The sequence below is a fragment of the Opisthorchis viverrini genome (assembly GCF_000715545.1).
Source record: "Opisthorchis viverrini unplaced genomic scaffold opera_v5_102, whole genome shotgun sequence".
NCBI lineage: Eukaryota > Metazoa > Platyhelminthes > Trematoda > Opisthorchiida > Opisthorchiidae > Opisthorchis > Opisthorchis viverrini.
Window position 1 is genome coordinate 525548 of NW_008751761.1, and position 13251 is coordinate 538798.

Sequence of the window (13251 nt, forward strand, 5' to 3'; positions counted from 1 at the left end):
GCAGTGCGCATCCTACGAACGATTCAAACACGCAACCCGCCTGCTACCAGTCGAACAGTAGACGGTTTGGCTACGGGCGGCTGACCGAGAGTGCAATCAACCTTCACTCAGAAAGTATGAAGCAGTGGTCAACCTTTCAGCACGTCTCATGGTTACGTGTTAACTGTTGACACTTTAAACCGATTATGTTGACTGGGAAAAAGTGTTTTGTCGTGCTGAACGGTAGTGCAATTCTGTATCGGTCCCTTGGCTTCCTGCTCCTCCCACTATGATATAGCAAAAGGTCCGGTAGCTCTACACAGCCCTTTATGGAGACAAAGGAAAATTATTACAGCTGTATTTATAGGATAGTCACAGGGTGTTCCACAAGGTCGTGCCAGAATCTCCTTGAGGGGGAGAGAGGCGTCGAATCAAAGATGCTCGACTCGGATTGGCTGACATTCTGACCAATCAGGGCGTGGCTTCTTTTGGTTCACGTCCTGCACGTGACACATTCGTCCAAATGACGTGATGTTCGGTTATTAGGGACGACTGGCCTCCGGACAAAATGTTTGACAAAATACATTCGTTTGCGAATTCGGTTGACGATAATAAGAGACTCAGCCGATTTTCTGCTGAATGTCTCACGATTCCCTCCAGCGGGAAAGAGGGACGCAGCTGGGATTCAGTTGACTCTCCCGTTAGCATCGCATCAATGCTATTTGAGCAGTCCGCCACCAAGAAACTGGCTATTGATAACAAATTGCAAAAGAAGTGGACTCACGTTCTCACAGACCTCACCAGTAGTGCCTGTAGAAGATTAATCTTCGGATATCTAGCACAAAAGGTAAGCTCCACTACAAGCGAAACTCAAATGCGGCGTCACTTGGTACCGCCGCCAACCAGAACAGTCTTGTCGGAATCGGAGGGGGACTGTTCAAACGAGCGTCAGGTGAACACATGTTCGAAAAATCCCACAAACACCTTACCAATCGTAGCTATCGGTGGCGGTTCCCTCACCTACTTACTTCCGTTTTCTGTTCTTCTCAGGTGACACAAAGGTGACTAGCTGCCAATAAACTGTAAAACGGGATCTGAGGACACTTTAATCCTGCAGCCAGCTGCACCAACTCTTGCCACACTCGGCTTGTTCACGTTCTCAACATGCATTATTTTTGAAGCACTTGCTTTCGTTTTTGCGCAAACAAATTTGGGGGGGGGGGCACTATATAACGACAGCTCGGATTCAAACAGTTTTGAGAAATACACTCATTTTCACACCAATTCTGCGAGCAGTCTGATCCGTCTAGCTTCGAGGGTGGGTCATCTAATCATCTAAAGAAGATTCGGGCGCATGAGAAGAGGACGGCCCGTGGCAGAGTAATAAAGATATACTTTCTGGTCAAAGTAAACCACTTCTGTTATCCGAACCGTCCGAGTGATTCGCCTTAAACGAGAACGGGGAATCAGGAACCTCTTTGGGTCTTTACCAATTGTTTGCTTCCGGGATATAGGACCTGCATGAAGTAGTTCCCTCTCGCAGTCTGCGTGTGCCGAACTACCTGGATATCAAGACTCCGCTTCACAACAAACTACAAAAAAACGTGGAAATGGGAGAATTAGCCAGTCATCCTGGTGGATTGCCGATAATTACCGGCACAATTGAAGGCACTGTGATTGTCCAACAGACCTGTGGTTTGATGGACAAGTTGTAAACGAGGTTGTGAGGATTCGGATCTGTGCGCACCTCATGACCTCCAAGAAGGTCATACTTGTGGACGTGCAGTCACTGAACACGCCACTTACAATCCAGGGAGAGGTACTGGAGTGTGTGGAGCATTTTACGTATTTTGGAAGTTGTATTAGTCCTGATGGTAGTGTGACAGATGAGGTAAATGCACGAATCTGCAAGGCCCTGGCCGCGCTTGCTAATTTGAGACATATATGGCGTCACAGTGGTTTATCCCTGAATCTGAATGGACATGTGTATCAAGCTACAGGACGGGGTGCTTTGTTGTATGGTTGTGAGACCTGGCCTATTCGAGCAGCGGAACTGAGACGTCTTCAAGTGTTCGACAATCGTTGTTTCAGGGCCATACCTCGTGTGGGTTAGTGTCAGCGAATCCGTAATGAGAAAGTTAGGAAGCGCGTTTTCGATTGTGTAACGGGTACTTGCATTGAAGAATGTGTCCAGACCAGAAGCTGCGTTGGTTGGGACATGTTTTACGCATGCCGAACCATCGTTTGCCGAAGAGAGTGCTGTTTTCCATCCCCACTTCACAGTGGCGTAAACAAAGAGTTGGCCAAACCTTGACTTGGTAGAGGAGTATAAAGGAGACCACGAAACGCTTGAGTGCTGTCGGTGCTACTCGAATTCCAGGATGGATAGCACGTGATCCTCACTGTGCCTGGTTGGAGACACTACAAGATGTTAATGGCGTTCTTGTAGTCAGTTTCTATTCAGATCTTCTGAGTGAGTGTTTGGAGGTGTAGGCACCTCGGAATGATTGTGTTAAGCTAGCACCTCTACTCTGTTCTTCACAACAAGGTTGTATCGCAGTGAAGCATCAGTGTTGAACACTTATGTCATGCTGTCGATGATGATGATGATGTTCGGAGTTTTCATCGACCTTGTGAGTAGTACTGTTACCATATATAGTTCTCCTTTGGCAAAGACCACAAATACCAGGTTAGACAGTGTCCCAGAGGAGAGATGAGGTCGCAGTCAGCGGTATTCCAGTCACGTTTCGTTGTTTCGTTACACTTTGGCTAAAAAACAAAACAAAAAAACGAACCGGACATTACACCATTTAATCCCAATGCCGCCGCTATCTCGGCTCTCATCCAGGGCTAATCATGAACATATCACGGTCATCTAGTTTTGCCCCTGTTAGACTTTGGCAGATGACATTCTAGTGACGGTAACATTACCGGAACACAACATATCTGCTCTTGGACTCTGAAAACGTATTTTCCGTTGAACCGAACATTCGTCATGTTCGTCTTGACAAATTGACCGGTTGCAACAGCTGACGTCTTAAGGCAAGTTACCCACCTCTCCCCACCCCTCAAACTGTCCACCCCCCTACCCTTCAGGCACCATAACTTCACCAAAGTAGTTGTAATTCTGACGGACCAGCAACGGCTGGCCGACATTCAGCGGTAGTGGTGTGAAAACGCATCGTCCCCTTTGAGTACTACGCGAGAGAGCATAAATTAGATTTCACATGGGTCGTTCGTGTGACATGCTTAGTTTTGTGGTCTGTCTATTCTACCCAGGGACCGTTCTTCTACCAAGAGTTACCACAGCACAGGTCACCGACAGACAAATGAATGGGTCATAAACTATCCACGCACGTCTATCAACAATTGTGCACAAAGGCCGGTACAAATGTCCCTGGATGTAGCAGACAGATAAATCAGACAAGAGAGGTCACTAGTGATTGGATTCGGGGCTCCGCGTGTTTTCCGTGCATTTGGAAGTTGATTTGTAACTTCAGAAAACAGTAAACAAACTGCACCAATGTCTCCTTTGGACAGGAATTAAAAGGGACATGGTTCACCCCCATCTAAGGTCAACCCGTTTTCTATACCCGGATTGTGTTGAGCACTGTCTTTGGGAGATGAGGTATACTTGCCGACACAAGTCAATGGTGGTTTGATCAAGCCAGATATCTTATATATGTTCGGTGTTCTTAAGAGATCTTTAAAAACCGTTCGCTACCAGCGATCTCATTCTTCAGGTGATCAATACGAACGATATTGCGCGATTAGCTCGGAGAACGGATGTCCAGTTCGCACTGAAGGAAGTTTGCTTTCAAGCAGTCTCATTGTTACGGGAGGCACCATTCATAAGGTTGCTGAAAATTGTTCGATAACCTACTACCAGTTTCGTCCCTATTGGGGCTAATCAGGTGGGCGCGGTCCACCATTTCTCACCAAACTTATGTTCTGATTGAACTAAAATTACATGCGATTTATGAAGCACACTCAGCTGCAAAGCAACTTGCTTTTAGACTTAATGTACTACTCATAAGGTTGCTGAAAATTCTCCGATAAGCCACGACCGGTTTCGCCCTTTTTGGAGCTCATCAGGTATGCGCGATTCTCGAGTTTCCGTCAACCTTATGTTCTACTTTGACCCAAATAGCAAACAAATCTGGGGTTGCGAGAGAATCACCTGGGAACCAGCTAAATCTCTCGTTTGTGATGTTACGTGCTTTCTGATGCTTCCGACGCCAAGCATCTGGCCGTGATTTTCTCGGTCTCTGAGCTGTATTCACTCCACTATGTGGAGAAGAGTACACAGTACTGTACACCACAAAAAGACTGGGCTGAATTAGTGGAATACGTTTTCCCAAACAACTTAGGATTGAAGCTTACGATAGCCACAGAAAAATTCGCCTGAAACTCTTTTGGGGGCTCTCTACGAACAAACGAAGCCAAAATGGTCTATAATAGAAATTTTTATCATTGTCGAAGTAGACGCTTTTCAGAGTTGACTGACTCGGGGTGAGGCCCACATTGTACAAATGTCGTTTTCTGTCCCAAATGATTTTTGATTTATCACAAGTGAGAAACATGGTTGTTGATTACTGTGAACTGATCAATGTTCACCGATAACTCCATCAGTCCGTGGTTCGGCTTTACCAATAAGCAGACTTAACCAAGCGACACAATGGAACACTTAGGTGATCCCGTCACCCAAAAAGTACGCTTTTAGTGAAATACACTCATCTGCGCCTACCTGATGAGCCCCAAGAAGGGCGAAACCGGTCGTGGGCTGTCGAATAGTTTTCAGTGACCTTATGAGTAGTTTCCTTTATGAAAATACACTTTTAGTGCTTTTCAACCGACCCATACCTGGGCTGAAGGAAATTCACTGCTCTTGATACACACTATTCAGTTTGCTTTCAGTAGTTACTAGCCTTCTTCCCTCTCGTTTGCACGGTTAGGTCACCAACGACTCTGTTTTTTCCTTTTCCGCTCTCCGAAACTTGCTGGAAATGAACTTAAATACTGAGTTAGTCGCTGACAACTAACAAGAACTCAAAGGAGACTCATGCTCTGTTAGAATGAATCGATAAAAATCACTGGAAGTGGCCATCCTGATCAGTGACATCTAAAGTTTATCTGTACCCGAGAGGTAACCTTGATGAGTCCCCGTCAAATAAAAATTGGGAGAGTGAATGATGATGGTATGATCTTGGCTGCAATAGGCAACAGCAAAAAATAAGCGAACCAGTAATCGAGATTAGATATTAAATTCCAAGTTTAAAAAGGCATTGTACATCTGAGTTACGTGGAAATTGATGGAGGCAACATTTGGTTCATATTGTGTTTTTTTTTGGAAAATAGGCCGGGTCTTATTTGCGTTGTTATCGAAGTTTCAAGAACAGGCATCAGAAAGGATCATTTACTTGCTGTGGAGATTTCAAAGTCGCAGGAATTGTCTCTGACTTGGCCTCATTCATTTCGGTATTTGGAGGTACCGGCAGCTCTATGCACAAATGCAGTTGGGGATTCCGCAGAACGAACCGAGAGCGGAAAACATTGCTCCAGTTTGTGCGTGTTGAAGAGAAAAAATGCCACGTTGATAACACCGGTACAACTGGTTATGTTCATCTTCTCCGTGAGCAGATCAGCAAGAGTTGAGTCGACAAGCGTCTGTCACGACGCCGCCAATCGTCCCGTTGTGTTTAGTAGTAAAACGTTACACTGCAGAGAAAGGTAACGTCCGTAATAGTGGAGCTAAAAACTGAGCTACTGTGAGAATTAGTGAAGAGTTGTCCACAGATGTTTCATTCAGAAGAACGTCTATACATAAGGATTAGATGGCAAGAGTACAGACATCCGCACGAGGAAGGTCGGTTGCGTTCAGATTCAAATGTATCGCTCAAAATGTTCCGCATCAGGATCTCCACCAGACTCATCAACCGTCTAACTAGTGTATGATAAGATGAGCTATGCCCAGTTTGGTAAGGGTGTTATTCTCCGCGTTCTGGGGATCTTTACCAATTCGAAAAGTTTGGCCGCCGAATAATTTATTGGATTCGGAGAGTGGTACAACGATTCATTTGTTCAAACCATTAATGCAAAACCTTATCCGGCTGGATATTTGCCTTGAACTTTCCTGTATCAGCGAAAGCAATTCTGCCAGGCATGCCTGGGAGTTCACTGAATGAATTTGTTAAACACAAAGTGTTCTTTCCTCTTTTTTTGAAAGCTTAAATTTCTCTGTGAAATCCAGAAATGTCCATCGTACCAAGTACATCAGAAACGAGAGATTCATTTGGGTTTCAGATAAGTCTCTCGTGTAATGTGGGTTCAAGTAGAACATAAGGTTGACGGAAACTCGGGGACCGCGCCTACCTGATGAGTTCCAAGAGGGGCGAAACTGATGGTGGCTTATTGAAGAATTTTCAGCAACTTTATGAGTAATGCATTACCACCATCTTATCGGTTCATCCAATCCACCCAAAACACTTCCACATGCACAATCGATATGGCAAGTTGCAAGTTTCAATTCATGCAAGTGTTCTAACTGGGTATGATTCACATGACCAGAATGATCCACCAAACTTTTCTGAATATTATTGATGTAAAGTGACCCGAGGGATCACAGTCAAATCGAAATTTTGAACAATCCTGTCACAAAAATCGGGATGTTTCCAAGTTAAACACGGGCAGGGAAAGTGACTTTTCATCAGTCTACTTTTTCTGCTTTCTGTGCATGACATGTGTTCGATTACCGTTATTTCGTGGATAATTTTCACGAATCACTCAGCTTAACCAGGTGGGAATGAAATAGCGGAAATCAATAATTTCAATAAGTTTTAAAGCACTTATGTAACACGTAATCTGACGATTGGTTAATTCTGAGCAGACTGCTCAGGATGGGGGCAAACGGCCGTCCCTGGTGAGGCACACAGTCTGGGATTCTGTAAGATTCATGTGTAATATTGAGCGTAAAATCGATGACTGAAACGAACAAGGTTCGCTCCGATAAAGTCTCAGGTTCTTTCAAAGCGATTCTGCAAATTGGCAACGGTTCACATGGACAAGTTACAGAGAGTGTGATATCATTTTCGTGGAGCCTGAAGGTTCCCATCGACAGGAATTCTTGCGTTTTTGTTTGGTTTTAGCATATATCCCGGTGTATTTTTAAATAAACGGTTACTACAAACCTCCTAATCGATTCCCCCGGGCGGCCAACTGATTTTACACAGACATCAGGATGTTATTTATACAGGGAGGAACCATTAGGTGAATGAAAATGAGAGCTGTTGAACACAAAAATAAGTGTTCGTTTTCATCTCAAGACACGTGCCACACTACAAAGCTCTACAAACGTTTGGCCCTTGCCCTATAAGCTCTGACAGAGTATTGTTTGACCATACCCAGCCAGTTCAGACAGGACTTTCGATACTACGTCAACCTGAATGTGAGTCCAGTGCCTGTCCAATGCCTGGCGAGGAACAACTGAAAGTCTAGTCAGCCCAATGTGGCGACTTCAACTTTGAGCTACACACCCATTTTGCCGATCAGTCAAACAACTTTCTTTTGAAGTTCATAGTGTTCTGGTCCCTCCATTCAAATGACCTAATCCTGAAAAAGGTTACCTCCGTTTACCGGAAGGTTGTGATTACACCTGAAGAAACGTTCCACAACCGTAATTACTGTATTCTTACCCAATTCGGTATGGACACTCCCATTAACATTCTATCGATAGTAAGCAGTACGTTGTTTGTTCCGAATCTGTCAAGTACACGTTCAAAAATCGAAGCCGGCCGTCCATCATTCGAGCAGATATGTGGTGTACTTGAGAACGCCATTTTGAATTCACTTGACGCGATTTCTTTTTCTCCGTGAATAGTGCCGCCGTTAACCGGTCAAAAAATTGGTGAAACTCCTCCCTTACTCTTCGTTTGGGGGGAAAACAGTGGAATTTATTTTGACCGAGCGGATCTGACCAAAAAAATGGAATCCTGGAGGTGTGGAACAACCACAACCCACGCCACTGAGCCATCATTCCGCTCGCCGTTGTTTCGTGTGCGGACGTTGACACTCCACTGTGCAGTGTCAACTGTGCACAGTGGCAGACCTGTGAACTTGTTGACGCTACGACCGTGAACAACTGAGGTTTGTTGTACACATTTGCTTATTCTTGTGTAAAAAGTACCGTAGAATTACGAACCCAACTCTTCCTTTTGATATTCGGGATTGTCGAACCTACGCGTCACTCAAAGTTCCGTATCGGGAACCTCAACAGGAGGGACCTCTGTGTCGTTGCGTCACATTCAGCCACCCTGGAGCACTTTTAAAGGAATGAAATGTGACAAAGTTTTAACTTAGGAACTCAGGAGGGGAGTTTGATTCGTCAAAACTTATCACTCAGACAACTTTGACCCTGTTCCTGAACAGGGCTAGCAACGCAAATATTCATCCTGTCGTGGTCAGTAAGCCATTCCAGACGTGTTGCTAACCAAAGGCGGCTCGGATGCGCTGCTCGGTTCCGTTGCTCAGCGCGAGGCACGATTCCAACAAGACACTGTCCCATTGCGATTTTAACCTCACGTCGCGCAGCCAAGGGTCTGAAATGGGTGGAGACAGCGGCTGCGTGAAAAAATGTCAACGTACAAGCCCATATTTTGTGAGGACATGAATTGGTACCACCACCACGGACACCGCAGCTCTCTCCATGAGGGTGATGCCGATGAGGCACTTGTTTCGACGGAAGTGTATCATGTCCGAGGAAGCAATTTTTCAGTTGAGTCATCACTCAGTGTTAATTTAAATTTGCATATTTTACAGTTTGATGTTCAGATAGAGGACGAGACAAGCGGAATCTTGAGGGCTATGCCTGCCTGACGAGCCTTAAGCGGAGCGAAGCAGACAGTCGGCTGTCGGGACGTCTCATCCACCTTAGGATTAGTGTTACGTTAAGATAATTACTTGGTTCCTTCTCGTTTTTCAAACAAGAAGGATCTGACTGTTTTTCCGTTATCATTCTCTCTTAGCTAGAAACATCGTTAGCCAAGCGTGTCGGACCGCTAATATGCTATCGTGTTCTGCTCATCCGGGCCTCTGAATAGTCGAGCTTCAATCAGGTTGGGTTCATTCTCAACCGAGTTGAACCACGCTGATCCACTCCTATCCGTACCCCTTATGACTTCCTCACAAGTAGGCTCAAAGTATCCAAATACAAACTTTTCAAGCCCAGTTGCCCCACGGTTCTGACTTTGATATTTCCAAAAGCTTTATCAGTCCAGCATTTGATGGACAGATGACCAGAAGACATCTGAAGACAAGCTGAAAAATACAAACTCTCCCGCTACTCAGTAACTGACAGCCACACTTTTGTGATCAAAACCTCCTGTGCGCCGGTGAGCAAAAGAATGGAGATGCCAATTACGTGACGTAATTATTTATGTCTTTCTATTTCTCAAATGAATTCGTTACTCTTCCGGTGACTGCTCAAGTTTCAATACTGAACTATTCTATCTTATACACAGTCGACTCTATATTAACTGTTTTTCTGTATTCAACTTATTCACATTCATTTCTGGGTTTGTTGTTGGATATTTTGTCTCACTTTGAATTGCACAACACTTTTTCCGCTTAATTTGTCCGATAGCACACTGCCTTTTGTGTGTCGTCCTGTGTTGCTAACTGCCCAAGGTTCAATCTAGCCGTGAACAACTTTCCTTTGAGTCTGCTCACGATGTACTGTTAATTTCTTATAGAACCACGGTCTACTCTATCTATACTGTCTTTCCACGTCTAATTCAATATAGTGTTTGCTGCTCTATGGCGACTAATGAACAAACGCTGGGTTCAAGTAGATCATAAGGTTGACGGAAACTCGGGGACTGCGCCTACCTGATGAGCCTCAAGAAGGGCGAAACCGGTCGTGGGCTGTTGAGGAGTTTTCAACAACCTTGTGAGTAGTTTCCTTTGTGAAAACGCTAGCGAAGTTCGTGGCATTCGGTTTCACCGTCCGTCGATGAATTGGACTACACATTACCTGTCAGCTGGGACACCTAGATCGCGGGTCTAGGCTAATTAACCAATTTCTTGACATAGCACAGGATCATACAGGAGATTTGGCCTTCCTTCAGATTCTGTGTAAAGAGGGGTAAGGGATCCTAAAGGAGGTCGAGGTGTTTGATTACAGGTTTGATTTGGTACACTGCATTATGGGACAGGTCCCCTGAAAGGTGAGACCTCAGAAAAATGAAACTTTAGTGTCGTATGTGGCCCAAATATATAGAATTGTAAAAGGAACGTGATCAGTGTTCAGATTTTACCATCGGTGAATGACCGTGAGGGGTCTTAAACGTAGGAATTTTTAATTGAAACTTTTGCGTTTAAGCGAAACCAATCTATACTGAAAAGCCGAGAAGCACTGTACATCTGTTTCATCCTTACTGAGAATCATCAACAGCGTACGCCTCAAGAAATTCTAGGGATTTCCGAACCAACAGCCTTTCTTTTGCACTCTGAACAATTAACTGTTTGGTTAGGAGCGGCTGATCAGCAGTGTGACTGAACTGCACCAGACACGATATTTTGTTACTTCCACTTCTGCAGTCTGAACAATTAACTGTTTGGTTAAGAGCGGCTGATCACCAGTGTGACTGACTTGCACCAGACACGATATTTTGTTACTTCCACATCACCCGGTCACGTGTCGACGGGCTCCTCGTTCAGGTTTGACGATGTGTCAACGTTTACGACACTTCAACAAGTTCCTCGATCCTTACCCTGTGCCTCTAGGACACAGTGTGTACTCAGATGACCCAGTCTTCGAATTATGCGGACAAAGTCCAACGACCTCCAGTCAGCTCCCACACATGACACGTCACTTTCATAGCCAGTTGAACCTGAGGATCTTTCCTGGGTTTGCTATCCACAAGAATGAGTCATTACGGAAGCTACTCACAAGGTTGCTGAAAACTCTTCGACAGCGGTATGCTGCGATATCTCGAATATCGTGCCAACTGAAACATGAGGTGGCCTGTATGCAGCACATTTAGTTGTAGAATATCATAAACGAGAGATTCAGTTGAGTTCCTCGTGAAAACCAAATTGATTTTCAAATAAGTGTATTTCTCGAAAATGAGCGCGCACATACAGTCGCTTGGAAACGTCATAAAAACGAGAGTTTCAGCCGGGTGAGTCTCTCTCAAAACCAACTTTGTTGGCAAATGAGTGTATTTTGCTGATATTTTAATCTACTTCAGGGTAGGCTCACTCCTTACCTAAGTAAACTGTTGTTGAGGGAACCAAGCAATGGAATCTCCTCATTTCCTACGAACGACCTAACCCCAGTGGCCCAAGGAGTGGCCTCCGTAGATATCAGGCTTGAACCCACTAAAGAACTCATTTCGAGGTCGCAAGGACTGGAAATCAAAAGTTCACCATCATATCGATTTGAAAATTATCAGTATACAGTATAGTGATGCGGTAGAATAATAGTTACTGATGATGTAACAGAGATGTATGATTCCCAGGAAAGCAGTATTACGAGACATCACGAGTGGTGTACCCGAAGGCTCCCCAATTATCTGGGAGCACTTTTGAACACCGCTTGCAGTACCCAACCAGACTATTGTGTTTCGTCTCCCACTTTGTCTGATATAACAAACCCGCTATGCACGAATTCCGCAGATCGTTTGCACATAAATTATTTACGATCCTATACCTCAGTTTAAGCGCTAAAGTCTGAGGATCGATTACCCAATTGGCCAATTAGGTTACTTCAACCAAGCTGCAACCTCCCACCAGACTAGTTCCCATCGATGACAATTACGTTTGAAAAAAATCTGACATCTTGTTCTAGTTTAACAGACCCAACAGGATTCATTACCAGAGCCCGTGGGACAAAGTTGCGACATCTGCGCGATCGGACCTATCGATTAGCTCCTTACATTAACTCTTCCACAGGTAGGTGTTAACATGCGCCGGATTGATTGTGATAGGCTGTACGGAAAAACCGCAATTTCCGGGATCGTTCAACCAAGCGTTGGATGAATAACACACTCACAAACGGGAGATTCAGCCAGCTGCGTCTCTCGGAAAACCTGGATTGTTTGCAAATGAGTGTATTTCGCTGAGGGACCAAGTCCTTTAGTCACTCACTGAAAATACACAATGACGGCGGAATCGACCCACAGAATGTTCAGCAAACCAGTTTGGCGGGAGATAAAAGGCCGGTAATGCCTGAGGTCATCAAAATGGCTCCGTGGGCACTTTTTGCCAGATACTAACCGTTTTGTACTACATGTTGGAAAACAGATGTCGGATTTATCCTGAAGCACACCCAGGTGCTTACGCCCTCCATAAAATGTTCACAGTTCAGATGGGATATCACGAGTTTACCACTATGAAGTGGCCACACACACACACAATCAATCTAAACAGCACGACTGTCGTCTCAGATGATTCCTTTATCGAATCATCCGGTTTATAACGTACTACTCATAAGGTTTCTGAAAATCCGTCGACAGCCCACGACCTGTTTCAACCTCTTTGGGGCTCATGAGGTAGGCGCAGTCCCCGGGTTTCCATCAACCTTATGTTCTACTTGAAACCAAATTGCACGAGATAAGCAAATAAATACTCATTCGCAAACTAATTTGGCTTTTTCGGGAGACTCACCTGGAACCCAGCTGAATCTCTCGTTTATGGTGTTCTCAGGCTGCTGCACCAGACCGCCTCATGTTTCAGCCGGTTTATAGTTAGGCTGCTGCTCAGACCGCCTCATGTTTCAGCCAGTTTATGGTTCGAAATCGAACTTAATCGAGCATCTCTGAGTAAATCTGAGAACTGCACGTGTCAAGACAATCTAATACTCCCCAATATCAGCGATTTTAAAGAAAGTTTGACAGAAATATCGGCAAAACTCGGATCCAATCGTGTTGACAGACTCTGATCTGAGACTGTAACAAACTATGTTTTGTTACAAGAGAATATCGAGCGCGTTTTCTCCAACTAAATTACCGATTCCGAAAGCAGATTTGGTCATAACAGAATTGCGCGTCTTCATAGCATGTCAGTTGATAACGGTAGATATTTTGGCATTTTATATCAAATGTTTCTAGTCAGTCATTTGGGTATGGCTGCATTCAGACATTAAGACTTTAAGTTTGGATTGGGCAGAAATGAGTGACCCAATAGCACCGTATAAACTTTAATTTCCGGGAAAACCTCATTCCAACTAGTTCAGTGCTTTCAGCTCAACAACAGAACTTGGCAGAAACAGCAAGT

The 13251-nt window shown here is 44.6% G+C and overlaps 1 protein-coding gene across 1 annotated transcript; it reads left to right on the forward strand.

The window, feature by feature from the left end:
* Nucleotides 1-547: 547 nt before the first annotated feature.
* T265_05521 (hypothetical protein) lies at nucleotides 548-1694 on the forward strand (the record flags this gene model as incomplete). Its single annotated transcript, XM_009170555.1, has 2 exons — nucleotides 548-826; nucleotides 1494-1694. The coding sequence occupies 2 exons, from the start codon at nucleotides 548-550 to the stop codon at nucleotides 1692-1694; spliced, it is 480 nt and encodes a 159-aa protein (XP_009168819.1).
* Between the last annotated feature and the right edge of the window lie 11557 nt (nucleotides 1695-13251).